The sequence below is a fragment of the Coloeus monedula genome, assembly GCF_965178545.1.
Source record: "Coloeus monedula genome assembly, chromosome: 39".
NCBI classification, from domain to species: Eukaryota; Metazoa; Chordata; class Aves; order Passeriformes; family Corvidae; genus Coloeus; species Coloeus monedula.
In genome coordinates this window covers 1,697,515-1,712,140 of record NC_138819.1, presented here as the reverse complement: position 1 = coordinate 1,712,140, position 14,626 = coordinate 1,697,515, and the positions used below count along the sequence as shown (strand labels likewise).

Sequence of the window (14,626 nt, the reverse complement as noted above, 5' to 3'; positions counted from 1 at the left end):
GGCGGCCGCGCGCTGGGTGCGGGAGCCCCCGGTCCCCCCAAATCCCCCCCGCGCCCCTCCCGTAGAGTTTGGGGACCCCCCGACCCACCCCAACCATGGAGGAGGTGGACAAGATCCTGATCCACTCCCTGCGCCAGGCGGGGACGTGAGTGGGGGGGGGGGGGAACGGGAGGATTTGGGTGGGGGAGCCCGACCCGCAGGGACTGGGGGGGGTCAGGAGGGGGGATCTGGAGGGCGGGGGAACGTGGGGGGGTCTCTGGGGGACACTAAGGAGTTTTGGGGAGTCTGGGAGGGGGAGGGTACGGAAGGGCGGAGGGACACCCCGATGGAGGTTTGGGGGGGTCACCGGGGGCACCCGGAGGATTTTGGGCGGGGGTACCCTGGGGAGGTTGTGGGGGTCCCTGGGGGAACATCCTGAGGATTTGGGAGCTGTGGGCGCGTGACTGGGTATTTGGGGATCCCTGAGGGGCGGTTGGGGGAGATCACAGGGCAGACCCTGAGGACTTTTGAGGGGGTAATTTTGGGGGACACAGGCGGTTTTTGGGAGTCTGGGGGAAGACTGAAGATGGGGCTGACCCCGGGGTTGGGGGGGCACCCTGAGGGTTTGGGCTATGGGGGTGCTGTGCCCCACAGGAAGGGGGGGGGGATGTCAGGATTTGGGGGGCTGTGATGATTTGGGGGTCCCCACAGCCGTGGCCCCGCAGCGAGGAGGCTGTCAGGGTTTGGGGGTGCTCGGGGGAGGGGTCCCCACGGCCGTGCCCCCTCCCCCCCATCCCAGGGCGGTGCCCCCCGAGGTGCAGAGCGTGCGGGACCTGACCCCCGAGCTGGTGGTGGAGGCGGCCGTGCGGTGCCTCCGGGCCGTGCGCCCCGCGCTGGGAGCCCCCCTGAGCCCCCTGCTGCCCCCCGGCATCTCCGCACGTTTCCGGCTCGCCTCCGACCTGGCCGCGGCTTGCCAGGTAGCCCCGAACCCCGCGGCACCCCAAAGCTGGGGGGTCCCCTCGCTGCGATTCGTGGCGGGTTTGTGGTACCAAGCCTCGGTACCCACCCCAGAGCATCGGATCTTGGAAGGGGGGCCCCCAACAATTTTGGGGTGTCCCCCAATGGCTTCCCTTCCCGCAGGAGCTGGGATTTGGGGGGGACGTGGGGTACCAGACGTTCCTGTACAGCTCCGAACACGACACGCGGCGCCTGCTCCTGTTCCTCGTGGAGAAGCTGCCGCGGGACGAGGGCGAGCGCGGGGCTGAGCCCCCCGGTACGAGCCTGGGGGGGTCCCCTGGGCTGCTGGGGAGCCCCGTGGGGGGGATCGTGAGGGGCCTGACCCCCCTCGTTGTCCCCCTCCCCAGGGAAATCGGGGGCGCTGCTCCGAGCCATCGGCGCCCAGATCCGGGAGCAGCTGGGGACCCCCTGGGTGCCCCCCGTGTGCCGCACGGCCCGGCTGCAGCGGCTGCAGGTGAACCGGGGGGTCCGGCACCCCCCGAGCTGGGGGGGGCTCCCCTCTTAGTTTGGGGGGGCAATTAACCCGTTCATTAACCCTTCTTAGGGCACAAGTCACCTCCAGCCTTTTGCTGCCTGTCCCCTGGTGCTGCCCCAAAGTGGGGGATCCCCAGGTAAGAGCCGGGGGGGATTTGGGGTGGTGGGGGGGTCATTGTTGCCCCAAATTTGGGGATCTCTATGTGAACTTTGGGGGCTCACCCTGAGGGTTTGGGGTATGGAGGTGCTGTGCCCCACAGGAAAGGGGGTGTCAGGATTTTGGGAGGGTGGGGGTGTGATGATTTGAGGGTAATACCGGGGGGGTTGGGGGGTTTTAGGTTTGTTTTAGGGAGGGTTTCTGCTCATCCCCCGCTGTCCCCACAGAGCTGCAGGAGTATTTTGGGGGGGTTGCCCCCCCGGTGCCAGCACAGCCCCCCCTTTCCTCGCAGACCCCCCCGGCCCTGCTGGAGACCCACATGGCCCAGCTCAGCGCCCACCACGACTGGGAGGCTGAGTGGGGGGGCCCCGGCCTGGCCTCCCGCCTGCCCCCCCAGGTGAGACCCCCGGGCAGGGCTGGGGGTCCCCAGGCCTTTGGGGGGGGGGTCCCTGGGCCCCCTTTCTCTTACTCCCAGGAGTCCAAGGGAGGGGCCCCCTCTCTGTAGCATGGGGGGGGCTGTTTTGGGGGTCACCTGGGGGGGCTGTTGGGATGTTTGGGGGCGGTTTTGGGGGTCCCTGTGGGTCTGACTCCCCGTTTTTCTCCCCCTCCCCAGGAATACTTGGGGCGAAAGCGGCTCCGGGCGCGGGTCCGGGCACTGGAGCCCCTGCGCCAGGCCTGCCCCCCCTGCCCCCAGGGACCGTCCCCGGGGCCCCCCCTGGACCCTGCCTGGCTCCAGGAGGCTTTTGGGGCTGGGGGAGCCGGGGGTGCCCTGCCCAAGGGGTCCCGCTTCACCCGCACCCAGCACCTGACCCACGAACAGGTGGGGGCTACAATGGGGGAGGGCGAGATGGGGGATGGTTTTGGGGGGATGGGGGTTGGTTTTGGGGTGTTGGGAGCCTGCTGGAGGGTTGAGGATTGTTTTGGGGGGAGTGGAGGTTGGATTTGGGGGGCTGTGGGTTGTTTCGGGGGGAGTGGAGGTTGGATTTGGGGGACTGTGGGTTGTTTTGGGGGGCTGTGGGTTGTTTTGGGGGGACTGGAGGTTGGATTTGGGGGGCTGTGGGTTGTTTTGGGGGGGCTGTGGGTTGTTTTGGGGGGACTGGAGGTTGGATTTGGGGGGCTCTGGGTTTTTTTGGGGGGGCTGTGGGTTGGTTCAGACCCTCCCAGGCTCTGACCCGCTCCGGGGTCTCATCCTGCAGGACCCCCAAGTGCTGCTGCAGCAGCTCCAGGCGGCTGCCGAGACCCTGCAGCCCCCGAAGGGCCCCGAGGAGGTGAGAGGGGGGTGTTGGTCACTCTGGGCCCGCCCGGTGGCTCCGTGTGGTCACTCTGGGCCCCCCCCCGGCCACGTTGCCCCCCCAGGAGCCCGGGTCACGCCAGGCCAGCGAGGAGGCCGCGCTGGAGGAGACCCTGGCTCGGCTGGAGGCTGAAATCGAGGGGTGCCGGGGGGAGATTCGGGCAGCCCAGCTCAGCCTCACCCAGGTGGGTGCTGGGGAGGGGTCCAGGGGGGCACTGGGGGGTTTTGGGGTGCCCTGACCGACGCCCCCCTCTGTGCCCAGGCAGAGGCCAAGGTGCAGCAGGACTGGGGAGCTCTGGGGGGGCACTGGGGGCTTTTGGGGTGCCCAGGTGGTGGTGTGGCAGGGTCGGGGGGCACAGGGGGGTTTTGGGGTGCCCTGGCTGACCCCCCGTGCCCAGCCGGTGGTGTGGCAGACTCGGGGGGCGCAGGGGGGTTTTGGGGTGCCCTGACTGACCCCCTGTGCCCAGGCGGTGGTGTGGCAGGGCTGGGGGGCGCAGGGGGGTTTTGGGGTGCCCTGACTGACCCCCTGTGCCCAGGCGGTGGTGTGGCAGGGCTGGGGGGCGCAGGGGGGTTTTGGGGTGCCCTGACTGACCCCCTGTGCCCAGGCGGTGGTGTGGCAGGGCTGGGGGGCACAGGGGGGTTTTGGGGTGCCCTGACCAACGCCCCCCTCCGTGACCAGGCAGAGGCCGAGGTGCAGCAGGGCCGGGGGGCTCTGGGGGGGCGCGAGGACGCCCTGCGGGTCAAGGCCAGGGCACTGGAGCTGCTCCCGGATGCCCAGAACAACATGGCCAAGCTGCAGGTGAGGGGCTGGGGGGGCTGGGGGCAGTTTGGGGGGCACAGCAGATGTGGGGAGGGGTTTGGGGGGCAGTTTGGGGTATAGGATGGCACCAGTGGGGGGGCAGGTGAAGCAGGGTGGCTTGGGGGTCACAGCAGGTGTGGGGGTGGGGGCAGTTGGGGGTGTAGAACAGCCACAGGGGGGGAGCAGTTTTGGGGGGCTTCATGGGGGGGGTCAGTTCATGGGGGGCTGTGGGGTTGTTTGGGGTCACAGTGTGGGGAGGGGGCTTGGGGGGGCAGGTAAGGGGGGTTTGGACAGTTTGGGGGTGCAGTCAGGGGGTTTTTGGGGGGCACTCCGGGGGTGTCGGCGTTTGGGGGGGTCAGTTTGGGGGGGCAGTCAGAGGGTTTTGGGGGGCACTCTGGGGGTGTCAGAGTTTGGGGAGTCAGTTTGGGGGGGTTCGGGCAGTTTGGGGGTGCAGTCAGGGGGTTTTTGGGGGGCACTCTGGGGATATCAGCGTTTGGGGGCCCTGGCACTGCCCGCAGCTGGTGGTGGAGTCCAGCAGCCGCCGCATCGTCAGCCTGGCCGGGCAGTGGGAGCGGCACCGGGGGCCCCTCCTGGCCGAGTTCCGGCACCTCCGCGCCCTGCGCGACTCCGCGCAGGTAACGGGGCCCCTCCTCGCGGGTTTGGGGTCCCCGGGGGTCGGGAATTGGTTTTCCCGTGGGTTTGGGGTGCCCGCATTCTCAAATGGGGGGTTGGGGTTCCTTCCCTGCGGGTTTGGGAGGTCTCGGGTTCTTCCCCAGTGGATTCAGGGGTCCCCTGGTAGTTTTTGAGGTTCCCGGGATCCCTTCCCCATGGGTTTGGGGGGCCCCAGGTCCCTCCCCGGTCGATTTGGGCATCCCTGGGCCCTCTGACATCCCTTCTCAGTGTGTTTGGGGTGCCTGCAATCCATTTCCTGTGGGTTTTGGGGTCCTCAGGTCTCCTTGGTAGGTTTGAGGGTCCCTCGGGGTTTTGGAGCCTCTTCCCAGTAGGTTTTGGGGTTCCTAGAGTCCATTCCCTGTGGCTTTTGGGGTCCCCAGATCTTTCCCTCGTCAGTTTTGGGGTCCCTGGGGGCTCTGGGCTCCCCTCCCTGATGGTTTTGGGGCCCTGGAGTGCACTCGCAGCGATTCTGGGGGCTCCAGTTCCCCCTCCTGGCTGGGTTTTGGGGATTCCCTGTCCCCCCCGGACTCATGGTGACTTTGGGGGCCCCCCCGTCCCCCCCCAGCGGGAGTCGTCGCGGCGCCTGGCAGAGACGCAGGCGCTGCTCCAGCGCAGCCGCGCGGCCGCCGAGGAGGCGCGACGGAAAGAGACCCTGCACGCCCAGCTGGTGGGACTGGGGGCACTGGGGGCTTCGGGGGCTCACTGGGGGGGCCCTTGAGGTGCTTTGGGGGGGCTCAGGGGTCACTGGGAGGCACCCTGAGGTGTCCTAGGGGGGCTCAGGGGTCACTGGAAGGGTTTGGAGGGTCACCGGGGGCACCTTGGCACATTTGGGGGGGGGGGCTCAGGGGTCACTGGAGGAACGTGGGGTGTTTTGGGGTCACTGGGAGGGCCCTTGAGGTGTTCGGGGGGGGCTCAGAGGGGCTTGGGGAGTCACTGAGTTGCTTGCGAGGTTCCTGGGAGGGACCTTGAAGCATTTTAGGGGGGCTCAGGAGGAACTGGGGGATCCCTGGGGCTTTTGGGGGTCCCTTGAGGTATTTTGGGGCTCAGCAGGGTTTTGGGGTCACTGAGGGAGACCTTGAGGTATTGTGAGGGTGCTCGGGGGGAGGGGGCGGGGTTTAGGGGCGCTTTGGGGGCGTTTTGGGGTGCCCAGGGGAGTTTGGGGGTGTCAGGCCCCCCGCTGACCCCCGCAGGTGGCGGAGCTCGAGGCGCTGCCCCGCGACGTCTCCCGCGCCGTTTACACCCAGCGCATCCTGGAGATCGTGGGCAACATCCGCAAGCAGAAGGAGGAGATCGGGAAGGTGGGGGCTGGGGGGGCACTTTTGGGGAGCTCTGACGGCTTGGGGGGGCCCCAGCTCTTGTGGGGAAGGGGCGGGGGGAGAGTTTTGGGGTCCCTTAGGCAGCCTGGAGGAGTTTGAGGGATGGCCTTGAGGTGTTCGGTCTTATTTGAGGTTTTGGGGGGCAGCTGGGGGCTGTGGGGGGGCTGTGTGCACCCCCCAAAGCGGGGAGGGGTTTTGGGGGGTCGTGTTCCCTCCCCCCCCCCAGGCCTGACCCCCCCCCCCCTCACGGGGACCCCCCCAGATCCTGGAGGACACGCGGGCGCTGCAGAAGGAGATCAACGCCCTGGTGGGGAAGCTGGAGAGGACCTTCAGCGTGACCGATGAGCTGCTCTTCAAGGTGGGGGGGCCGGGGGGGGGCACCTCGGGGTGCAGGGAGCCCCAAAAGGGGGGATCACAGTGGGATTTTGGGGGGCCTGTGGCTGGGGGTGCATTCAGTGGTATTCCCTGTATGGGATATCTCCCCCAAAGGGACAGGGGGGTGGGGTGCTGGGATCCCCCCCAAACTGTCACATGTGCCCCATGTGCCACCCAAGCTGTCCCTGTGCCCCCCCAAACTGTCCCCTTCCCCAGGATGCCAAGAGGGATGAGGTGGTGAGAAAAGCCTACAAGTACCTGGCAGCTCTGCACGAGGTAACGGGGCCTGGGGGGCTCCAGGGGGGCCCAGGTGGAACTGGGAGGGTCCCTGGGGGAGGAGGGGGGACTGGAATTTGGGGGGGGGTGCCCTACAAACCCCTCTTGTTGCCCCCCAGAACTGTGCCCAGCTGATCCGGACCATCGAGGACACGGGGACCATCCAGAGGGAGATCCGAGACCTGGAGGAGCAGGTGGGGTTTTGGGGGGCTCGGTTTGGGGGGGGGGGGGGGCAGGATGGATTGGGGGGGGGCAGGGTGTCTTTTGGGGGGACAGGATGGATTTCGGGTGCCTCTGGAGACCCCCCCAGCTCTATTTGGGTGTTAACTGACCACTCCCATCTCCTTTTTGTGCCCCCAATTCTTTGTACCCCTCCCTGACTCTTTCCTCCTGATTTTTACCCCCATCAATTTTTTCCCCCCATTTTGCCCCCCCCCCATTCTGTGCCCCCCCCCCCCCCAATTCTGTGCCCCCCCAGATCGAGGGAGAGACGAGTGCCAAGCTCCCGGCCAGCCTGGAGCGGATCCTCAGCGACTGCCGGGCGCTGCGGGAGGAGAACGCGCTGCTGGCCGCTCGTGCCCGCCACGCCTGACCCCAAACCGGGGGGGGGGGGATCCGCACCCCAAAATCCGCCGGGGGGGCTCTGCCGCCCCCCCCGCACACAGCGGGGTGTGGGGGTGCCCGTGTAGCCCCCCAAAACGCACCCGCAGTGGGAGGGGGGACAGTTCCTTTATGGTTTCAATAAATCCCGGTGCAGTTCGGGGCTGTTCATGGTGCTCTTGGGGGGTGGATTTGGGGGTGTCGTGTTCCTCCTGGGAGGGGGGGTCTTGGGGGCACCCCCTCTCCGTGGTTTTGGGGTCCCCCCTCAGCTCCGGGGGGGCAGAAAGTACTTGAGGTCACAGTCCCTGTGGAGGTCAGAGGGGCATCCCGGGGTTATCATGGGTGGGTTTGGGGGGGTTTATGCACCCCCCGCGTTTTTGGGGTGCCCGGGGGGGTTTTGGGGTGGCCGGGGCAGGGTTTGGGGGTACCTGGGGTAGCGCTGGCCCCGCTTGCGCCGGAACTCGGCCTCGTCCACGGTCCAGACGGCGCCGCGCGCGGCCTCCACCCGCACGAAGCACTTGTGCAGGCTCAGGTTGTGGCGCACGGCGTTCTGGGGGGGGGAGACCCCAAAATCGGGGTGGGACCCCAGAATTGTGGGGCTGGACATCCCCCCCTCACATTCCCTGAGGGATTTCAGGGAGGTCTGGGGAGGGTTTAGGGATTTTGAGGGGGTTGGGGGGGGTCTCTGAGCTGTCATGGGTGGGGGGATGGTTGGAGAGGTGCTGGGAGAATTTGGGGTCCCCCCCGTTTTTGGGGAGTGGGGGTGTTGGGAGGGGGGGTCCGGGGCAGCATTGGGATCTCAGGGGGAAGGTTTGGGGGTCCCACCTGTGGATGGTAACATTTTGGGGTGCTGGGAGGGGCTGGGGGTCCCCAATGGTGGTGATGGAGAGTGGGGGGGTCTCTGCTGGGGAGGAGTTGGGGTGACCCCCAGGATGGGGGTGCAGGGGGGGGTTGGAGGGGCCCCAGGAGTTCGTGGAAGCCCCAGGGATGTTTTTGGGGAGGGTGGGGGGGGGGGGGGACTGGAGATCCCAGGGTCGGTTTTGGGGTGTGGGGGGTGCCAGGGATGTTTGCGAGTTCTGGGGATGGTTGGGGATCCTGAGGGGCTGTTTTGGGGTCCCGGGGTGTGTTTCAGGGTCCCCGGGGGGGGCTGTTATGGGGTCCCAGGGGGCATTTGGTTGGGGTCTCGGAGGGTCCTGAGGGGGCTGGTTTAGGGTGCAGGGAACTCTCAGGGTGCTTTTCGGGGTCCCGGGGGGTTCCCGAGCTGTGTCTGGGGGGTCCCGGGGTGTGTTTGGGGTCCGGGGAGGGTTGTTCGGGGGTCCTGGGGGGTTCCCGGGGGTTGTTTGGAGTTCCCGGGGGTGGTTCGGGGTTCCTGGGGGTTGTTTGGGGTTCCCGGGGGTGGTTCGGGGGTCCCGGGGGGCTGTTTCGTGCTGTGTTTTGGTGGGTCCCGGGGGTGTTCGGGGTTCCCGGGGGGGCTGTTCGGGGTTCCGGGGTGTGTCTGGGGGTCCCGGGGGTCCCCACCTTCCAGGTGCGGGTGTTGTGCCGGAAGAAGCCGAACCTGCGGCTGAACCAGTGGTAGATCTCCGCCAGGGGGCGCTGCCGCTGCGGGGACTCCAGGATGGCCTGGGGGGGGCGGGGACATTGGGGGACATTGGGGACATATTGGGGACATTGGGGAGACATTGGGGGGACATTGGGGACATGGAGGGGACATTGGGGACATTGGGAGGATATTGGGGACATTGGGGGACATTGGGGGGACATTGGGGACATTGAGGGGACATTGGGGACATTGGGGACATTGAGGGGACATTGAGGGGACATTGGGGACATGGAGGGGACATTGGGGACATTGGGAGGACATTGGGGACATGGAGGGGACATTGGGGACATTGGGGGGACATTGGGGGACATTGGGGGACATTGGGGATATTGAGGGGACATTGGGGACATTGGGAGGACATTGGGAGGACATTGGGGACATTGGGAGGACATTAGCGGCACGGGGGGACATTGAGGAGGCATTGGGGGGACATTGGGGGACATTGGGGGCACGGGGGGACATTAGGGGACATTGGGGGACATTGGGGGTTCATTGAGGGGACATTGGGGGACATTGGGGGGACATTGGGGGACATTGGGGACATTGGGAGGACATTGGGGACATTTGGGACATTGGGGGACATTGGGGGGCACAGGGCAACACAGGTGACATTGGGGACATTGGGGGGGCACGAGAGGGTTGGGGACAAACTTTTGGGGCGGCTTTGGAGACGGCTGAGGGTGGTTTAGGGGGGCACGGCAGCACGTGGGGACACTTTGGGGGGGCTCTGGGGAGGATCTGGGGTACAGGGACACACTTGGGGTCACTGGGGGGAGCATGGCAGGTTTGGGGACACTGTGAGGTGGCCTGGGGGGGGCTATGGGGGACACACATAGGGTGCTGGGGGGCATAGGGTGGGCTTTGGGGACAGTTTGGGGGGGGACATGGAGGGGCTGCAGGATGGCCGGGATGAAGAAATTGGGGAGCAGGGCTATGAGGGGAGAGCTGGGGTGGGGGAGGATACGGGGGGTGTCAGGGACACGGGGGGGCTCTGGGTGCCCCAGGGGGGGTTTGGGGGTTCGGGGGGGCACTGACCCAGCGGATGAGCGTGGCGTAGGTGTAGGGGGGCCGCGCGGTGCTGAGCCGGTAGTACTCCAGTTCTGGGGGGGCCAGGGGCAGTCAGCCGGACCCAGCCCCCTCCCCGGTTATTTGGGGGGACACCCCCACACCCCCAAACCCGGGGCTCACCTGGGTAGAGCCCCCCGCGCTCCCAGGGGTGTCCCGGGGGGGGCAGCATCATCTCGGGGTCCCCCTCTGCCTCGGGGGCGGCTGCGGGACCCCAAATCGGGGGGAGCCCAGCCTGGCCCTTCCCGGGGGGGCCCTGGAGGGGGGGGGGGAGCACACAAGTGAGGGGCTGGCACCGCTGTGGGGGGGCCCAGCCCCCCGGCCCTGTTTTGGGATGTGTTGCCCCCCCTTACCGTGCTGGGGGGGGCCCTCCGGAGGAGCTGCGCCTGCAACAGTCCCAGGCGGTGCCGCTCGCGGGCCAACTGCGGGGGGGGGACAGGTTTGGGGGGCGGGGGGGTCACACACGGGGTTTGGGGGACATGGGGGGGTCACACATGGGGTTTGGGGGACATGGGGGGGGTGGGAGGGTCACACACGGAGTTTAGGGGACGGGTTTGGGGGCCGGGGGGGTCACACACGGGGTTTGGGGGACATGGGGGGGTCACATACGGGGTTTGGGGGACATGGGGGGATGGGGGGGTCACACACGGGGTTTGGGGGACGGGGGGGGGTCACACACAGGATTTGGGGGACATGGGGGAGGCACAGGTTTGGGGGCATCATGGTTTTGGGGGGGAAATGGGCCTTGGGAGGGGTGATGGGTTGGGGGGGACAGGTTTGGGGGGCGATGGGCTGGGGGGGCACAGGGAGGACACGGTTTGGGGGGGGGGTCCCAGATCTGGGGGGGACAGGAGTGGCACAGGTTTGGGGTTGGAGTCGTGTTTTTGTGGGGAGTCCCAGGACACTTGGGGGTCCCGTGGCACTTGGGGGGGTCGAGTCAGGACTTGGGGGGTGTCAGGGTAGGACTGGGGGGGCTCAGGGGGGATTTTGGGGGCCCCCTCACCTGCTGCTCCAGCTCCTGGATCCTCTCCAGCTGCCGCAGGCACTGAGCCACCTCCCCCGGCTCACGGCGGGGGGGCCTGGAGGTGATTTTTGGGGGGTGGGGGGTGAGGACGGGGGTCCGGGATCCCCCCAACCCCCTCCTCCCAAAGCCCCCACTCACCTGGGGGGCTGCGCAGCGCCGGGGGGCGGTGGGGGGGGGTCGCTGCCGGCGGGGGCGGGTGAGGGGTCTCTGTCGCGGCCGGGGGGGTCTTTGGGGCCCCATTCCAAACCGGGGAGACCTGGAGGAGTTTTGGGGAGCGGGGGGGGGTTCCCAAAAGGGAAGACACCCCCCGAAGAGGGGGAGGGCGGGTCTGAGGGGGGGGGGATGTGCTCACCGTGCGCCGGGGGCAGCCGAGTTCGCATCACCAGCACCCCGGGGTGCTGCACGTGCAGGAGGGGGGGGCACGACCCCCCCTCGGGTGGCACCTGTGTGGTTGGGGGGGGGACAGGAGGTGAACCCCCCCCTCCTGACGCACACCCCAACCCCCCCCCCGCGCGAATTGGTGGCCCGGGCTCTGCCCCGCACCTGGGTGCGCCGAGGGACCCCCCCGTCCGCGCGGGTCAGCACCGTGGGCCGGTCCTGGGGGCTGCGGGGGGGGCGGCGCTGCCTGGGGGGGGGGTGGGAGGGGGTGAGACCCTCCCCGACCCTCCCCCTGCCCCCCCCCCCCCGAGCGTGTGACACACGCGTGTGCCAGGCCTGCACACGTGTCCCCCGCGGGTCCTGCGTCACCGCGAGTCCCGGAACCCGCGCGGGCGGGGGACAGCAGCCCCCCCCCAGCCCGTCCTGGCCCAGTTACCCCTCCCAGTACTGCCCAGTGCTCCCAGTATGGGCTGGGCCCCCTCCCATCTTCCACTAGCACCCCTCATGCCATCCATCGCCCATCCATCCCAGTCTACCCCAGTCCCTCCCATTGTCATCCCAAGCCTTCCCAGTAAGCACCGAGTCATTTCCAGTTTCTCCCAGTCCTTTCCAGTATCCCCAGTAAGCCGCAGTCCCTCCCAGTCCTTCCCAGCACCCCTCCAGTCTTTCCCTGTAAACTGCAATCCCTCCCAGTCCTTTCCAGTGCTACCCAGTCCCTCCCAGCATCTCCCCAGCCCACCCCAGTGTATTCCCAGCCCATCCCAATCCATCTTTGTTACCCTCCCGCTCCTTCCCAGTTTCCCCCAGTACTTTCCAGCATTCCCCAGTAAGCCAGAGCCCCAGTCCTCCAGTGCCACCCACTCCATCCCAGTCCCCCCCAACACCCTCCCAGCCTCCCCATTTTCCCAACCCAGTGCTCCTCCAGCCCCTCCCGACACTCCCCAGGCCATCCCAGTCCATCCCAGTTCCCACCAACCCCTCCCGACACTCCCCAGTCCATCCCAGTCCATCCCAGTCCATCCCAGTCCCCACCCAGTGCCTTGCACTGCTCCCAGTTTCTCTCCCAGTCCCCACCAGAGCCCTCCCAGTCCCACCCAGCATCAATCCTGTGCTCCCTCAGCCCCATCCAGCATCACGCCAGTGCCCTCCAGTGTGCTCCCAGTGCCTCCCAGTGCCCCCAGCTCACGGGTCCCGGGTGCCCGCCATGGCTCTGGGTGACACCGGGCGCTTCCACCTCCGATTTATAGACGGGAAACCACAGCCCTGAGTCACGGCGGGGGTGGGGGGCCGAGGTGGCCCCCCCAGACCCAAACAGGTGCCCTAAGACGGCCAGGGTGCAGCCACCCCAAAATGCAGAGAAATGCCCCAAAACAGCTGAGAAATGCCCTGAAACGTGTGGGATGAAATGGCTCCAAATGCGAAGAAACGGCACAAATTGTGAGGGCAGGGACACCCCAAAGTCATCACGGCAAGACACCCCAAAACGCAGGGAAATGCCTGGGCATTTTGGGCAGAAACACCCCAAACTGGCCAGAGATACTGGGAAATGCCTCAAAACAGCTGGGCACAGACACCCCGAAATGACCAGCGAGAAACTCCTCGAAACCTGCAGAAATGCCCCAAAAATGGGTGGATGGAGACACCCTGAACTGGCTGGGCAGAGACACCCCAAAATGCAGAGAAATGCCCCCAAATGACCAGGCACAGACACCCCAAACCAGCCAGGCTGAGATGTCCCCAAACACCAAGAAATGCCCCAAAACAACAGAGCAGAAACATCCCAAATGCCCAGACAGAGACACCCCAAAATGAGGAAAAAAGCCCCAAAATAATGGCACGGACATCCCAAAATGGCCAGCGACGTCCCAAAATGAGGCGAAATGCTCAATAATGGCCAAGGACACCCTAAAATGATGCAGAATGCCCCAAAACAGCCAGGCAGAAACATCCTAAAAATGGCTGTAAAGAGGTAACTCAAAAAGTGGAGAAACGTCCCAAAACAGCTGGGCAGAGACGCCCCAAAATGTCGGAACAGAGAGTCCCCAAAATGATGAGAAACACCCCAAAGCAGCCAGGCAAAAACACCCTAAAAAGCAGAGATTTGCCCGAAAATGGCCAGGCAGAAACACCCCGAATCAAGATGTGCCAAAATGAGGAGAAACGCCCTGAAGTAACTGGATAGAGACCCCTCAAAATGGCCAGACAGAGAAGCCCCAAAATTCAATAAAACGCCCCAAAACTGCTGGGCAGAGGTACCCCTAAACCAGCCAGGCAGAAACCCCCCAAACCCGACGCCTTGAACCCTTTGGGGGGGGGGGGGTCCCACAAACTGCAGGAGTCTGTCCCCCCCACTCCCCCAAGTCCCATCCCCCCACAAACCCCGCCAAAACTCCTGAAATGCCCCAAAATGACGCTGTTGAAAAAAACAGCTCAAACGCCCCCTCAGAAAAGCCGAGAAATGATCCCAAATCGCTCGGGTACCTCTAAATCCCTAAAAACTGCTCAGAAAGGGGAACAACCTCGGGAAAAGCACACCCACCCACCCCCCCCCCCCCCCACGCCTCACCCCCCCCAGATTTTGGGGGCTTTTTCCACCTGCAGGCCCTGAGTTTTGCCCTTTTTCCATGCAAGCGGCCCCAAAATCCACTTGGTTAAAGGTCAGTTTTTGACGCTTTCCAGCCCCGAATTGGCCGGGTTTTACCCCAGTGCGGCGCTGGGTGTAGCACCCGGGACCCCTCCCCATTTTCGGGGTGGGGTTGGGAGTTTTTCCACCCCCGGGATTTCCCCAGCTCGAAGAGACCTGAAACTGAGCCCGAGCGGGCAGGAAATAAGGGAGGGGGGTGGGGTGGATTTTTGGAGGGGGGTGGAGCAGAGCCGGTGCCTGGACCCCCCCCCTCCTCCCATAGGGACCCCCAGCCCACCCCCCGTGCCCACGTGTGCGGCACCAGGCCCCTCGTGCCAAGGCCCTCGCACGCTGCCCCCTCCCCTCGGGCCGGTGTTAGGGCACAGCCCCCCCCCGGACCCCCTCCCCAAACCCGCTCACCGGCCGCACCCCGCGCGCTGCCCGTCCTGGCACCCCGCTTTTTATGCGGCCCCCCCCCCCCCCCGTGATGTCAGAGAACCCTCCCACACTTGGGGGGGGGTCCTGGGGGCTCCCCCAAATCCTCCACCCCTCCCCCCCCTTTTGCCCCCTCCCCATGGGGGGGGGGCATCAGCACTGCCCCAAACTTTCACTTGTGGCCGAGGCTCCTTTTTTGGGGGGGTCACGAAGGGAACCCCAGTACCGTTCCCAGGGGTGCAGTCCTGTGGGGAGCTCGGAGGGGGGATCCTCTAATGCCCCTCAAAGCCTCCACACCCTGGGGACCCCCCAATCTCCAGGACCCCTCAAAAACCCCGTGGGAGACCCAGGTGTTTGGGGGTGCTAATGTCCCCCTCCGACACCCTACTGCAACCCCCCAAGGGGAGCAGATATTGGGGGGACCCCTCTTTGCTCCCCCAGACCCTGGGGACCCATGGGAACACGGGGGGCCCATGAACGCCCCCTCCAGACCCCCACCCACTGAGGTCCTCCCGATCTCCCGGACCCCCCTAAGCACCCCCCGG

The 14,626-nt window shown here is 66.4% G+C and overlaps 2 protein-coding genes across 3 annotated transcripts; one reads left to right on the top strand and one right to left on the bottom strand.

Moving 5' to 3' along the window:
* CCDC22 (CCC complex scaffolding subunit CCDC22) lies at positions 1–7,115 on the top strand. Of its 2 annotated transcripts, none has more exons than XM_082300446.1 (17): positions 1–145; positions 779–956; positions 1,120–1,252; positions 1,344–1,450; positions 1,541–1,607; positions 1,855–2,024; positions 2,241–2,447; positions 2,824–2,895; positions 2,984–3,103; positions 3,598–3,717; positions 4,236–4,352; positions 4,955–5,056; positions 5,634–5,687; positions 5,968–6,063; positions 6,297–6,356; positions 6,476–6,550; positions 6,835–7,115. In XM_082300446.1, exons 1-17 carry the CDS (start codon positions 96–98, stop codon positions 6,946–6,948), a joined length of 1,842 nt encoding a protein of 613 aa, XP_082156572.1. In that variant the 5' UTR covers positions 1–95; the 3' UTR covers positions 6,949–7,115. The 2 variants fall into 2 exon arrangements, with proteins under 2 accessions (XP_082156572.1, XP_082156571.1); XM_082300445.1 differs by having other exon boundaries at positions 5,580–5,687.
* A 106-nt stretch (positions 7,116–7,221) lies between these two features.
* On the bottom strand, positions 7,222–12,229 carry LOC309584418 (forkhead box protein P3-like; the record flags this gene model as incomplete). The annotated part of the gene is made up of 11 exons (XM_082300422.1): positions 7,222–7,261; positions 7,385–7,506; positions 8,475–8,576; positions 9,592–9,656; positions 9,745–9,877; positions 9,975–10,043; positions 10,625–10,700; positions 10,784–10,901; positions 10,998–11,088; positions 11,189–11,249; positions 12,210–12,229. The coding sequence occupies 11 exons, from the start codon at positions 12,227–12,229 to the stop codon at positions 7,222–7,224; spliced, it is 897 nt and encodes a 298-aa protein (XP_082156548.1).
* Positions 12,230–14,626: the final 2,397 nt, after the last annotated feature.